This window comes from Trachemys scripta, chromosome 22 (genome assembly GCF_013100865.1).
Source record: "Trachemys scripta elegans isolate TJP31775 chromosome 22, CAS_Tse_1.0, whole genome shotgun sequence".
In the NCBI taxonomy this organism is placed as follows: domain Eukaryota; kingdom Metazoa; phylum Chordata; order Testudines; family Emydidae; genus Trachemys; species Trachemys scripta.
In genome coordinates this window covers 8,734,276-8,748,679 of record NC_048319.1, presented here as the reverse complement: position 1 = coordinate 8,748,679, position 14,404 = coordinate 8,734,276, and the positions used below count along the sequence as shown (strand labels likewise).

At 52.0% G+C, this 14,404-nt stretch overlaps 1 protein-coding gene across 1 annotated transcript; it reads left to right on the top strand.

Annotated features, from left to right (window-relative positions):
- The first annotated feature begins 7,106 nt into the window (after nt 1-7,106).
- On the top strand, nt 7,107-11,416 carry LOC117869086 (forkhead box protein D3-like). Its single transcript, XM_034755589.1, has 3 exons — nt 7,107-7,439; nt 9,332-9,504; nt 10,905-11,416. Exons 1-3 carry the CDS (start codon nt 7,107-7,109, stop codon nt 11,188-11,190), a joined length of 792 nt encoding a protein of 263 aa, XP_034611480.1. The 3' UTR covers nt 11,191-11,416.
- Nucleotides 11,417-14,404: the final 2,988 nt, after the last annotated feature.

Sequence of the window (14,404 nt, the reverse complement as noted above, 5' to 3'; positions counted from 1 at the left end):
TGTCTTGAGAATCGGTGCCAGGGGCCTGCAGGACAGCTGATGCCCATCAACTGGACATGTGGCATTGTGTAGGCGTGAGGTGGGGTGGAGGGGATGTATGGCCTTCAAGAAAATGCCAGGTGGGGAAATCTCAGTTTCTAGTCAACTACCTCGGTAACTCCAATTCAGGTTTATTTCAGTCATGAAACAGTGCAAAGCCCATCACTGGTACTGCTGACCGCATTAACGTCATGGTGTTTGGAGACTTAGCCAAGGGCTAAGTGGAGCACGGCGACCATGTATTAATGGCCTCTGGACTTTTCCACTTCTGTTAAGACTTTGGTCCCAGACCCAAAGCAACTGCTAAGCTCTTAACGGCAAAACGTTGCTTTTGAGTTTCCAAATGGTAACCTTTTTCCTTTGTCTTGTGAAGATTTTTTGGTAACTAAATTGCCTACACAGCTCTGCCTGTTCCTAGTTAAAAGCCTCTGAAGTCTGCATCACTTTGGACCTTGCCGACTTTCTTGTCTGTGGATGAGGATAACCTTTAGAAGGAAGTTGGCATGTTGACTTTGCCCCTTGAGCATATACAAGGGAAGGGTGGAACTCAAAGTAACTGCCCTTAGTAATGCAACGGACCACCCCACCAGCTGAGCAGAGATGCTCCAACCAAGGCCAGGCGTGTAGCTTCCAGTCATGCTGTGTGTAGACTTCCCAGCTACTGGCAAAGGACATTCTCTCATTTCCAGCCCCACCGCCCCGTCTGCTCGCACTGTACTCTCTAACTATCCGTGAAAGTACAGACGCATGGGCAGCATGGACCCTATTTCATCTCCTAGAATTTCCTCTCCCCCTAAAGCTTGGACCTGGAGGAAAGGAGGCAGCTACGTTAAACCACAGAACCAAAGTGATGGTGCTTTCCAAAGCACTTCTGATGCATTTAAGAAAAAGTGATGCATGTAAAATACCCCATCAACTTAAAAGCCATCAAGTTCCACTAGAACTCTTTTTAAATACCCTTTTAAGGACCTACTCTAAGGCCTGTAGGAAGAGAGCAGAATATTCTCCCATAGATGCTATTGAGCAGAAAGCTAGACCCTGGCTTTCGGCGCCTTCCCTCTGCAAACCCTCACTGAGACTCGTAGCCCGATGTACGGATAGAGCTTTCTCCAGCGAGGCATGCTGTCCCTTAGATTAGTCTGCTTCAAGAAATCCCAGGCCCGGCGGTGGTGGGTTATCGTGCTCCGCGTCCTCTGATGAGAGCGAGAGCTGATCCCCTTGGCCCACACGGGCGTGTTTGAAGGGAAAGGCCCTTCCTGCAAATCTGTATTCGGCCCAGCAAACGGAAGTGGAGGCAGGTGGAAAATGTTTCTGCCTTTTCTCCCGTCCCTCCCCCCTAAATGAACATGTGCAAAGCTGACTGTGGCAGGGGCACGTCAGGCTGAGGGGGTGGCGGGGCGATTATCAAGAAGCCGCTCTGGCGTTTCCTCCGCAGCAGCACCAGCCTGTGAAAACAACATGGCGAAGGAATTACCTAGTCCCTCTTCCCCTCCCCCCACCCCACCCCCCAAGAGCAATTGAGGGGATGAGGGACGGGAGGGAAAGAGGCAACCCTGGAATCTCGTTCACTCTTCCGCCATTTTAGTTCCTTTCCCACAGAAAAACCTTTATTTGTATGGAAGACTTTTTTTTTTCTTTTTTCTTTTTGCAAATAAGCAATATGTTTTCAGGTTGAAACCAATAAATAATAAAAAAAAACTTGGTAGAGCTCAAATTGTTTTACTGTATAAAGTTTTGCGGCTTGCATCCCCAGCCGCCCGGTAGTGTTAGAGTCCAGGTTCTTTTTTTTTTTTTGTTAATATTTGTATCCTAATTTAATTGTTTTTAAATTTTCCAGGCCAAGCCACTGTTTGGAGACATCATGCTTCTGTTACTGCTTTCTGTTTGAGTTGGCCAGCTCCTCCTGTACATGGTTTTTTTCCTTATATCCTGTTTTTTTTTTCTTTTTTGTAAAGAAGAGGAAAAGAACAAAACAAAATTATTTTTCTTTCCCTCAGTACACATTCTTCAACGTTCAGAATTCTAGTGTTTTTGTTAAATAAAAAGAGAGGTTTACATTTAATTCCCAGCTTGTCCTTTTCCATTGTGTACTTTGGGGGGTCTCCCTCTTCTGACTGAAGGCAGGTCTACACCACAGCTGTACCATTGGAGTGCCATAATATGGACTCTGCCTATGTTGACGGAAGAGCATTTTCCGTTGATGTTGTTAATCCACCTCTTTGAGAGTGAAAGAATTCTTCTGCTGACCTAACTGCGCCTCCACCCCAGGTGAGGTCGACCTTCTGATGTCGCACCGAGCGAGACGTGTCTCCCAGCACTGAGCAACACAGCTAGGTCGAGCTAATTTTTAAGTGTAGAGCAGGCGGGAGAGATGGTGGATTCTTCATTGTGTGGGGTCAAGATTGGGAGCCCGATGCTTTGTTATCCAGCGTTGTCAATTACACCAGGGGGAAGTGGGCGTGAATGTTACTATGGTGACTTACTAGGACTTTTAAACTCAGTGAGACGTACAGGGCAAGGGAGAATCTGGTGCTCCAGATGTCTAAAGGAGATGGTCTGGCTCCACTGTACGTAGGGCTTCATGCAGGAGTCACGGGATGGGATTCTCTGGCCGGTATCATGTAGGTGGCCAGGCTAGATGATCATAATGGTCATCCTGGCCCTTAATCTGTGACTCTCCAGTGGAAGATGGCAGAGCCAGGCGGGTTGAATGGAGAAGATATAACATTGCAGCTCTTATGCTGTAACTTTGGGTTAGTAACTCGTCAGTGACGTGGCTGACTCCAGATAGGGTTTGTGGTAACACATGGTTAATATTCGTAACCGTAGTAGTTTACCACATGCAGCCTAAGCGGACGCGCGGGTGTCAAATTGGTCACAGCCTCCTTTTTGGCTGCGTGGAGGAGACTCCCTTTAACCAGTTTGCCTGCTTCTCCCTCCTAGTTCTCAGTGTGGCAGGCAGGGTGCCCTAGAATGCGCTGGTGGACTGCCACTCTGTGGGCACGTGTCCCCAGCTACTCTGTTCCCGGCCGAGGCACTGGGCGATAGCTGCCTAGATTTTCCCAGACTGCGTGGAATTAAAAGCTCAGCTGTTCAGAGGCGCTGGGGTGGACGAGCTTAGTGGATGTATGGTTACCATGGAATAAGTTACTGTGTGGACACAATTCCATGCGTGGGCCAGAAGAGCATCACAGACTGGTTACTAAGCCATAGCTGTAATCTCAGTTTACATGGAGTCTTGGTCCGTGGGAGCGTGTGCATCTCCTGCTCATAAATGGGGGGTGTGTACGTCTGTTAAATTACAGCAATGAACCCCCCACATGTGCCCCACCGGAACTCCTGAATTCGTTAGGAATAAAGTGGCTGCTTTGTCCTGCATTTCGCGTTCCTGCTTGTATCATTAACGGGGCTTCTGAGTGGGAAAGGCTGCTCTGAGCTTGTGTGGATCCTTTTACCGTTTCAATCTGGGACCAGCCCTTGTTCCTCTCTCCTATTCAAGGATTATTTTTGTATTGGAGGTCTTCTGATCCATCCGCATTCACACTGAGCTCTGGCTCCATTCCCTGCAGATATGATCAAATCACCACTTAAAATAGGACACCGAACCAAACTAGGATTTCTACATTGACACGTTTATTTAATATCCGCGCCAGAACAGAAGTGGTGTCCTCTTAGCCTGGATAAGAAACAAAATGATAGGCAATCAACAACCGCCTATCCTTGGGCGCAAACAAAAAGCACGTGGCAGCCAAAATTGTGGAAGGAATTACACAGGACCCAGGGAGGTTGGAGGTTTCCAAACCTTAACCAGCATGGTTCACTGAACTGGGACTTAGGAGAGCTGGGTTCTCTTCCTAGCTCTGCCACTGAACTGTTGTGACACCTTGGTCAAGTCACTTCCTTTCTCTGCCTCTTTCCCCTCCCACCCTTCGTCTGACTGGCTCACTTAGATTGTAAGCTCTTCGGAGCAGCATTGTGTAAGTACAAGGCCGAGGGCTTTGGAACCACTAGGCGTTACTGTAATTTAAATAACTCTCTTCTGTCCTGGAAGAGGGTTTTTTTGCTACTTTAATCTTCAAAATGTGACTGAGGATCAGTGAGAGCTGGGCCCATGAGATCCACTAACAGGCAACCCAGCATGAGAACAGCAGCACCGAGGTCTAAAGCAAAATACGCCAAGGACTGGACTTCCTGGAAGATGCGGCAATGCTTAATCCTGCTGCAGGTCTTGAATCCTGGCTTTGAAATGTCGGAGCGCTTCCAACAAACTGATGGGCTGGAAACTGGCAAAGCGCTTGGAACGCTGGCCCATCCACCCGCAGACAGGGAGAGACCGCAGCCTCTGTTGGGCTGTTTCCCTGCAGATAACACAAGCTGTCTGAGCTGCTGCAAAGAAGGGAGCCTTCCCACATAACAGTCAGATCAGATTCTGGTTTCTCCCAGCTTTCCCGGTCGCATTAGAGAGCATTCAGCCTTTCCCTTGGCGAGGAACACGGTTATAGCACCATCAATCATGCCGCTTTAAAAACCTTCCCAAAGCCCTGATGCAAGCTTGAAAGTGCAAGTTAGCACACAGAAACCTGGTAAGTTGCACAGAGGTTTTTAACATTCCTGTGTCGCCATAGGAGCACATGGATGCTGGGTAAGAGTGGCTTATCTGGGGCCTAAGATCATGAGATATGGAGGGATCTTCAAAAGCGCCTCCGTGGCTTACGAGCACACGTCCCACTGGCTTTCGTGTGCTCCTCAGTCGCTACGGGTCTGTCTACACTGCATTTTAAACACGTGCAGCTGGCCCTTGCCAGCTGACGCGCGCTTGGGCTGCAAAACTGTGGTGTAGACATGTGGGCTGGAGGCTGAACTCTGGGCCCCTCCAGCCCGAACGTCTACACTGAAATTGTACAGCCCCGTGAGCCTAAGTCAGCCGACATGGGCCAGTTACAGGCATTCCATTGCAGTGTAGACGCATCCCCAGGCTACATCTGGGCGCTTCCCAGCACGTGCACTAGCTTTGCTCAAGCTACCCAGCTAAAAACAGTAGGGTGGCCGCAGCAGCTTAAGTCACCCATCCAAAATCCTAGGAACATGCTGGGGGGGGAGGGCACTAGCCCCCACCGCCATGGCCACCCCGCTATTTCAGCACACTGGCTTGAGGAGCGCTGGCACGTGTCCGTCTGCCTGAGCTGGGAATTACACCTCCCATCTATAGATGTACTCTTAGGGACTTCTGCAAATCCCTCTAACTGGAAAGGCCCGCTTCTCACTTACACTGATATTGTTCTGGTGGTGCAAAGGGGTCTCCCTTTGGGCGTAAACGGCTTCGAGTTTGTCTGGCAGAACCTTGCATCTAAATGTGAATCAGGCCCTAAGTTCTGAGTTGGTTCATACAGTGGAGGAAGGTGAGTTAATGTCTCATGCCCAAGGCTGACTAGACAGGCCAAGTGGGAACCTTGCCAGCTGGTTTCTTTTAACCTGTATATTAAAATACCTTGGGATTTTAAATTGGTTTTATTTTATGGGCACTTTAAAAAATTGGGTAAAATGCCCTGCTTCTATCAGACAAAGGCCTGTTCTCTATTCTGAAGGGAACGTGTCTTTTTTTTCTTTTTATCATGGCCAGGGTGGAGCGAGGTGATCTTTCAGTTCTATTCTTAAGCAGGTGGGCCACTCACTCCAACGGGAAAGCGAGGAGGGGGGTAAGGGGTAGAAATTGTTCTTTTGCAAGACTGGCCTAGAAGAACATGAGAACACAGGAAGTGAGAGGCTGGCTGAGATGAGAGCTCTACTCATCATTCAATTGTATAAGAGGCACAAGCCATCTTAGATGCACAAATACACACATTGGAGTGGACGGACCTTCTAACGGTTTCGTATTGGTGTTCTTGTGGCCACAGGAAGGTTTTAAGAATTGGTAGCTGCTATAACCTCAGTGGCTTAGAGCAATTTTTGCTTTTAATTATTGAGCATCTCAACCATCTTCCTGTCCTCAGGGTCAAAGATTCACTTTGGTCAAAGATTGACGCTGCAAGGGCAGTGAAGTGCCCAATTTCCATTGATTTGCCAGGCCAGTTGGGCACGGAACTCCCATTTGCACCTCTGAAAATCTGGCCCTAACAGCGGCTAGTGCTTGATGATGCAACACGAGCGGGTTGTTGCTTGAATACGTCGTGTTGGTTTGCCCGGCTAGCGCCTCATTCTTAAGTTGCTGGCTGAGGATGTGAACGCTTCTTCCCTTCAAAAGCTTTCCATCCATCCTCTGATTCTTTGTGATCAATTATCCTGTGACCAGTATGAGAGACGTAATTCAGAGAGAGCCTCACCGTGGAATTCCCAGTCTTGTGCTCCTCATTCACAGCTGAAAAACACCCATTGCTCTCTGAGTCTTTGACTTCAGAAGTAGCAGCCTGTAGCACAAGACCCCGTTGTGCACACTCAAGCCACGCCGGTACCTTGGCTTTTTATCAACTTCCCTAGTCCACTTTCTTCTGACCCTGCTCAGCAGTGGAGCTCCACAACTGGTCCTCCACCCGCAACTCAACTCTCCTTTGACACCTTTCCATCCAAGGGAGAATGCTGATCTTACGGATCTGCAGCCCGTCTACGGTAACAGAGCCAGCGAATAAGCGTGCCGGTGGCTTTCAGGTTTTGTTTTTCAGGAAGGTCTCTCAGAAGATCCACCCTCCTTAAATATCTCCTAGCCCTCTTCTGTGTCCGCCCTTGCGTCGCTCTAGCAGCTCTCTTCTCTTTGTGAACCCTGGCCTGGCTGGAGAGCTTGGCTCAGAATTCCTCCACCTCGAGCGGATTAATCATTTTATTTATTAGGCTTACGGGCCAAATCCTGCTAAACCCGGGGCTTTGCCAGATAAACAGGCTGCTTTGCAAAGGCAGCTCGTTTGTGAAAACACAATTAGCAAACCCTGTAATCTGCACTAATTATCAGGCAGCACTCAGGAGGTTCATTCCCCTCGGTTCCTGCAGGGTTTCCCTGGCCCCACTGGAAGCTGCTCCTCGTGCTGGAGGAGGAGAGGGGGATGAGCTCGGGTGAACCCCCCAGAATTGCCCAGACCATGGAGGAGGCAGGAGCTGGGAGCAGACGCCAACCTGGAGCCTCCTTCACAATTGATTATCTGCTCTTCGCTAAGGGGAAGCCAGCCAGCAGGGAGCGGGAGTCCAGGAGCTGCCGGCCACAGGACACCCCTGGCTCATCCGAAAAGAAATCGGTGGAGGAGGTGGTTCGGGGAAACCTGCCGGTCCCTGAGTCTCTGGATCCGCTGGACAAACCCAACCAGTCTTACATCGCCCTCATCTCCACAGCCATTCTCTCCTCCCCAGAAAAGAAGCTGCTGCTCTCGGATATTTACCAGTGGATCATGGATAACTACCCTTACTTCAAAAACAAGGTGAGTTTTCCCCCTCTCTTGGGGTGGTAGGCTTGCTGGGCTGGTGTGAGGGCTGGAGCGGGTCCAGCAGTCCCCAGTTCATTCGCACCCTGGGCTTCAGGCTCTCCAAACCCCTCTAGGTCCAGAGTCACTCCTTTGGGGGCTGTATTTTGGCTCTTGGCACGTTCCCAAGGGGAACAGAGCGATTCTATAGAACTCAGTTACACTTTTGTAAAAACCCACCGGCCCCGTCGGAGTCGCTCGGCGTGGGGGTTTGCACAGCTGCGGCTGAATCGCAAACCATTGCGTGTCTGATTTTTTTTCACTGGGATTTTGGGAGTCCACGTGGGGGTGGATTTAATTGTCCGATACAAACGTGCCCCTCTCTGGGGAGGAATAGACACTAGATCGCCTGGCCTCTGAAATTAGACCAGCAGAGCTGAAGGGAGGTGGGACAGAACTAGGGAAAACCTCCTCTTTGAGGGAGAGTGGAAAGTTCTCAGCTGTTCACCCCTTCGCGCCCTGAACTCGCTGGGTCCCCAAGGATGCTGTATCCTGTTCGTCGCTGTTGTGCCGCCTCTGCTTGATTTTCAAACTTGCTCTTTGTGATCTGCCGCCCGCGAGAGAGGGCAGGGGAAGGTAACGCTGCCCCTCTTGCCTTCCAGCCGCTGTAGGTACAATGGATGGAAAAGGTCAGGAAACGTTCAAATGGAACGTCTGCTCTAAAGCTCCATTGCTTGGGCCACTGGGCAGGCAAGGTGGACTGTAAAGGCCCTTTTTGGTCTGGCAGGAGAGGGCAGCGGTTAGAGGTGCAGGAGCAGGAAAGTCCGTAGCTTTCAGACCTGGAGTGGGGTTGGGTTGGGGTTGTTTTGTTGTTGTTTTCCAGGTCAGACTTATCTTTTGAAAACAATCTGACCGTGACTGTACTAGGAAAACGTCCCCGTCCCTGGGTCGTCCGAGCGATTGAGCAAACACAATGAGAACTGTGATGCTACTGTCTGGAGTACACGGGGATGCTCCCGTGTAGGGGAGAGGGGTCATAGGTTCCTGAGCTGGTATTGTTTAAGGCTTAGAATAGGGTGCGGAGAACCTACTTGAGTTGGCCCCACATGTTGAGTGACCGGATGTCCTGATTTTATAGGCACAGTCCCAATATTTGGAGCTTTGTCTTGTATAGGTGCCCCGTCCCGATTTTTCACAGTTGCTGTCTGGTCACCCTAAAATCAAGTGGCCCGCAAAGGAGGCAGAAAAATATGGTGCATCTGCTTTTTTTTTTTTTTTCTTCCCATAAGTTACAACGAAAATCTGCTTGCTCACATTGCAAAGTGAGGGCTGGTCGTCCCTGGAAGAATCTCTGCTGGCAGGGGGGGAGAGGGGATTTAGCAAAAGCAACGTATGAGCTGAGAGGGAAGCGGTTTGTTCCGACCGGGTCCTTCGACACTTTTTTTTTTTTCCATTCCAATGTTGAATGCACCATTTGGAGCTGAGAAGTCTCTGTTAAAGAGTCACCCAGCAATCGCAGGCACCTCCACAACCTTGTTCCAGCAAAACTGGAGAAGAGCAGACTGGATATTTCTGTAGTGCGGGGGGAAAAACACCAAGGGAGGGAAAAACTTCCTTTATCCATCAGAAAGATGCCAGACGTGTGTAAGGTTCAAGTCCAGGGATGGGGGGCTTTCTTTCTTTTTTTTTAAGTCCTTGGCAGGGCCCCCTCTAACTTGGTTTATCCATCTATAGAGCTCGGGGACATGATGGGACGGTTGAGGGATCCACCGATGATCTGAGATCCTAGCATGAAAACAGGTCTGGGATCTGGAGGATTTGCTGCTCATGTAGCCGCCGGTTTTATTGCCTGCATTTCTCCTCCGCTTGCCTTATCTCCATCCACGCCTCCCCCCTCCCTGACTTCGCAGGAGAAGAGCTGGCGCAACAGTGTCAGGCATAACTTGTCCCTGAACGAATGTTTCATCAAGGCCGGGCGAAGCGACAACGGCAAAGGGCACTTCTGGGCCATCCACCCGGCCAACCTGGAGGACTTCTCCAAAGGCGACTACCACCGGCGCCGAGCCCGGAGGCGCATCCGCAGGTGAGAGGTGGCTCTGGGTCGGGGAATCGGGGCTAGCGGCACCAGGCACTCAAATCCTCCGCTTATCCCTGAGCCAGCTGCATGGTAACCCCCTCTCTAATGGACTCTTAACCTCTAGCCTGATGACCAGCAGGCACTACTCCCCCTTCGGGGCTAAGACCATTATTCCTTCATGCTGACCTGAATCTGACCTTGCCAGACCCAAAATGTTACCCGCCTTGTCCTTTCACTGGAGCCTGGTCCTGCAGGTGACCTCATCTCCACCCTTGCTCTATAATCACTCTTCTACTCTTGGAAGGAGAAAAGAAACTATCACGTCTCCTTTCAGCCAGCCAGGGAGACTCGGCCTGGTGGTGGTTTGCGGTGAGGCGGGAAGAGGTCTCAGGGGAAGGCACTGGGGCTCCAGGCTTCCCGTGTTTACCAACTGTTCTTAGGTGCATGAGACCAAGGACCCCTGCAGGTCTCAGCGATTTAATGAAATGCAGCCTCATTCATTTCTGGCTTCTGGGGCTCCAGCTCTTCCGTGGGCAGGGGACCGGCACTGGGGTGCTAGGACTCCTGGGTTCAACTGTGCAGCTTCTAGACAAGTCAGCGTGTGGGGCGCAGTTTCATCTGTACAATGGGCATAACATCCACCTCCCTCCCCGGCTGCTGAGAGAGGGCGGATGTTGGGTAAGAGCGTACGGAGAAGCGCTCAGGTGAAAGATACTAGGGTAGGAAGAATAAGGGTCTCATGGGAAGAGATGGGGACTATGGCAAATCAGGGCATGTCAGAGAGAGACCCACTTACAGTCAACCTGTGGAACTCCTTGCCAGAGGATGTTGTGAAGGCCAAGACTATAACTGGGTTCAAAAAAGAATAGATAAGTTCACGGAGGACAGGTCCATCAATGGCGGTGAGCCAGGCTGGGCAGGGATGGTGTCCCTAGCCTCTGTTTGCCAGAAGCTGGGAATGGGCGACGGGATGGATCACTCGATGATTCCCTGTTCTGTTCATTCCCTCTGGGGCACCAGACGTTGGCCACTGTCATAAGACAGGATACTGGGCTAGATGGACCTTTGGTCTGACCCAGTCTGGCCACTCTTATGTTCCCTCCTGGGGGCCAATATGAATTCTTGTGCCCTTGGGGTGGAAGCTGCAGTAGGGGACGTAGCTGAGACAGCTGAACCTCCCAGGGGGCTGCCGGCCCCAAACCCAACCGGCCCTGCCTTGGCAAGGGGTGGGAGTTGGGGGAGGGGGTGATTTTTACCTTCCCTCCATCAGGGCCAACCCCCCTGGTGTGCTGGCAAGCAGGCTGCCGGGGGAGGCGCCATCTTCCCCTTCCGGAGCCAGCTCGCGTAATCTGCCCCAGGCTCAGAGCAGGGGCTTTGTTTGACTGTCCTCTCCTTGCCCCATGCAGGATGGCGGTGAACCTGAGCTATTACCACCCGTACGCCTTCTACGGATTGAGCTGCTGTCCAGGACGTCACTGCCTCTGCTGCCCTCCTTACGCGCACCCTGCTGGCCCCGGCCCTTCTGCGCCTTGCCAGCCTGGATTCCCCCTTTTCCCCCTCTACCCGCCCGCCTCCCAGCGCCACCCCTACCTTCCCGCCGGCGCCCACAAGGGCCTGCAGGAGAAGCAGTTCAGCTGGCCTTGGCACAGACCCCACTTCCATCACCCCCTGCAGGTTCCTTCGCACCTGTAACCTGCACTTCTCCAGCCTCCAGGGAGCCTTGTGCCACCAGGGATCGTCCCAGCAAGAAGATCTCTGGATGCTTTTCCTCCTCTGCTTTGGAGCAGGCCCTGAACAGCTCAGCGGGGTCTGCCTTTGGGTCCCTGGGGCCTGGCCCTCCTCCCCCTTTGAAGAGGGTGGAGGTAGGGTAGTGATCTGGGACTCTCTTACAACTCCACCCCCGAGTAGCCCCGCTCCATCTGACTCCCTACAGCCAGGCATGGGGGAGCTGCAGTAGCAATCCGTGTTCCTGGCCCTACCTGCCCAGTGTCTTTAGCGGTTGAATGCTGACGGGCTGCCCTTCCTCACGGGCTGGAGCGTTTCCTCGAGGCTGCTCCTTTCTGTGTCCCTCCGTGGTTTTGATTTCAAAAGACAAGAGGCCTCCACAAGACTGAAAGGGCCCTACAGCTCCATAGCACCCCACTGCTGTTAAACCAGCCACTCGGATAGGAACTCAGCCTGCTAGCCACCTCTAGGACATCTGTCCACCTCTGTATTGCTCCCTGCAATCCTCTCCCACCCTCCCGTCCGCTAGGTCTTCTGCAACATGCTCAGAAGCTTGGCCAATTCTGGTCGAGGAGCACCTCCGCGTTGGCCACTCCTGCTGTGGGGGCCCAGGCCAGCGGTAAAGGGAAGCACAGAGCCTTTCCCATTTAGCTCCCCGGCTCAAGCGTGACTCGGCTCAGTGGCTGACGCTGCGGGGGTGACTGTAACGTGCTGTGCTGGTAGGAGGAGACTGGCTCCGGCTCCTCGCTGGGCTGGGCATTAGTATGATAAGCAGTTGTCTGCATCACGCACCACTCTTGTGGGCAGCCGCTGGAGACAGGCCAAGGACTGAATTGTCTCCATTCTCCTGCAGGCCTGGGGCCAGATGCAGGGCAGTTATGTACCAGGGATTAGCACCATCATGTAACCTGCATCCATTGAGGGCAATGCTCTGTCCCCCCCCCCCCCTCCCCCCCCCCCGGACGTCTGGGTCACGGATAGGTGTTGGTGACCCATCTGCAGCCGGGGCAAGCAGACATGGGTGTGTCAGCTCAGTCAGCAGAGGGGCCTCTGTGTAGAGCCGGAGGTTCCACGTTCAAGCCGTGTTGCTAATGACCGTTCCTGGGCCGCGCCCTCATGTTCACAAGCAAAACCATTTTCCAGTTGGGCAACTGATCTGCTCAATGTCTCCTTGTAGACTAAGCTCCTGAGAGCCAGGGTTAGCCTGGCCCACACTCCCCTATTTAGGACCAGGAAGTTGGGGCAGAATTTGCACCCTGGCCGCTGAAAACCCACTGTGGAGGTGGAGCCAAAAGGTGTTTAGACCCCTGCCTCCTTCTCTCTATAAGCTACAGAAGTGTATTTGTTCGACTAAGGGACCATGGGATGGAAATACAGCTACCCTTGATGTGCAAAGAACTTCACCTAGGAAGGAAAAATCCAGACTGGGGCACAACGGGCTAGGTGGCCGTGCTGCTGAAAAGGTTCCAGCAGATCACGAATTGAATGTGAGTCACCAATGTGTGAACAGCTGCGAAAAAGGCCACTGTCCTCCTGGAATGGATTAACGGGAGTGGCGTAGTGACATGGGAGGTAATTGTCCTGCTCTCCTCGGCATGGGTTCTGGGCACCACCCTGTAATAAAGATGTGAACAAAGTAGAGAGAAGCTGGAGGAGAGCAAGAGAAGGTTTAGAGAACTTGATGAGGAGAGGAAAGGATAAAAAAAATGGGGCACGTTTAGTCTTGAGAAAAGAGGATGGGGGCTGGGCAAGGGCCTAATAAGTCTTCAAATCGGTTAAAGGCTGCTCTAAAGAGGACAGTGGTCAATTGTTCTCCATGACCCGTGAAGGCAGGACAAGAAGCAATGGGCTTAATCTGCAGCCAGGGAGAGTTAGGTTAGAAATTAGGGAAAACTTTCTAACTCTAGGGGAGTGAAGCTCTGGATCAGGCTCCCAAGGGAGGTGGTGGAAGCCCCGTCACTGGAGGTGTTTAAGAGCAGGTTGGACAAACCCCTGTCAGGGCTGGTCGAGGTTAACTTGGTCCTGCCTTAGTGTAGGGGGCTGGAGTTGTTGACCTCTCGTGATCCCGTCCGCCCCTACATTTCTACAACTTTTCCCGTGCCGTATACAACCAGGCTGGGCCCAGCACTCATTAACGTGCTGCAGAGAACAATCACCAGTAGACTAGCAGGTTCTTAATTCCCATCAGCCTTTGTGGCATTTTGGTTTGAACTAGGTAGTAACGTTCTACTTCTGCCTTGCCTTGTTGGGTTTAGGTGGCCCCTTCCCTGCGGACGCCCAGCCAGCCACCCCCCCACACCTTGTGTTAACGCGGCTGACCCCGGCTGGCTTGTAAAGTCGTTCGGGCGGGTTTCTTTGAGGGGGAAGGTCTCGTGCAGCACAAACATTGTGCAGACGTAGCCCCACGTGACGTTGGAGTGAAATCGAGCGCCACCCCCTCCCCCCCCAGTGCGTGGCACTACACTGCCACACTGCCTTGTATTAAAGCGCTGTCCAAGCAGCAACGCGTCAGTGTGAAAGTCTGTTCTTGGGACTGTGCAATGACTCCTCTGGGAACGGCCGCTTCATTTTCTCTCCTGACTTCTAGGAGTGTGCACACGTACGTTCCTCCTTCCTGTCCCCCCTCCCCCCACGAAGCTGCTTACACATATGGGGCTTCAAATCTCCTTCGTGCACAGGGGGGCCGGGGCTGGTGCGAAGCTTTGATTGGAAATTCATTTGACTGATTGGATAAGCCTCCATTTTTATTTAAGAAAGACCCTGCCCTAATTTCCCCCTGCTAATTGTTCCTGACGCCCTTAATGAAAATCGCAGATCCCAGCCCCTAAGTGGCATTAGCAGCCTTGCTAAGAAAGACGACTTTGCTGTTTTAATCCCCCCGGCTAAGCCCCCAAAATCTTATAGCGGCCTCGAAAAATAGGAAGCTTATGACACAAACTAATCTTTTAACATGGTCCGTGCCCTTTGAATTGAGGCTGCTGGGGAAATGCGTTTCAGCCCCTGGGTCAAATGTACGTGGGGCGGGTACCGGGCTGAGGGCTGCAGGGGGGCTGATGAGTTGAAATTCTCTTTCAAAATGTCACTAAGGCTTTCGGCTGCTAGTTACCTGCCCCTTTGCTGAGCAGAGTTTTCATTTTCCTCCCGCAAGACCTCCTCTTCTTTTTCCCAGAGGGGTAACCAC

Excerpts from the sequence above, each read along its gene's own strand:
- LOC117869086 (XM_034755589.1), top strand. The coding sequence starts at position 7,107 with ATGGAGGAGGCAGGAGCTGGGAGCAGACGCCAACCTGGAGCCTCCTTC. Across the intron at positions 7,440-9,331 it reads ACCCTTACTTCAAAAACAAG|GAGAAGAGCTGGCGCAACAG; the intron begins GTGAGTTTTCCC and ends CTGACTTCGCAG. Across the intron at positions 9,505-10,904 it reads GCCCGGAGGCGCATCCGCAG|GATGGCGGTGAACCTGAGCT; the intron begins GTGAGAGGTGGC and ends TGCCCCATGCAG.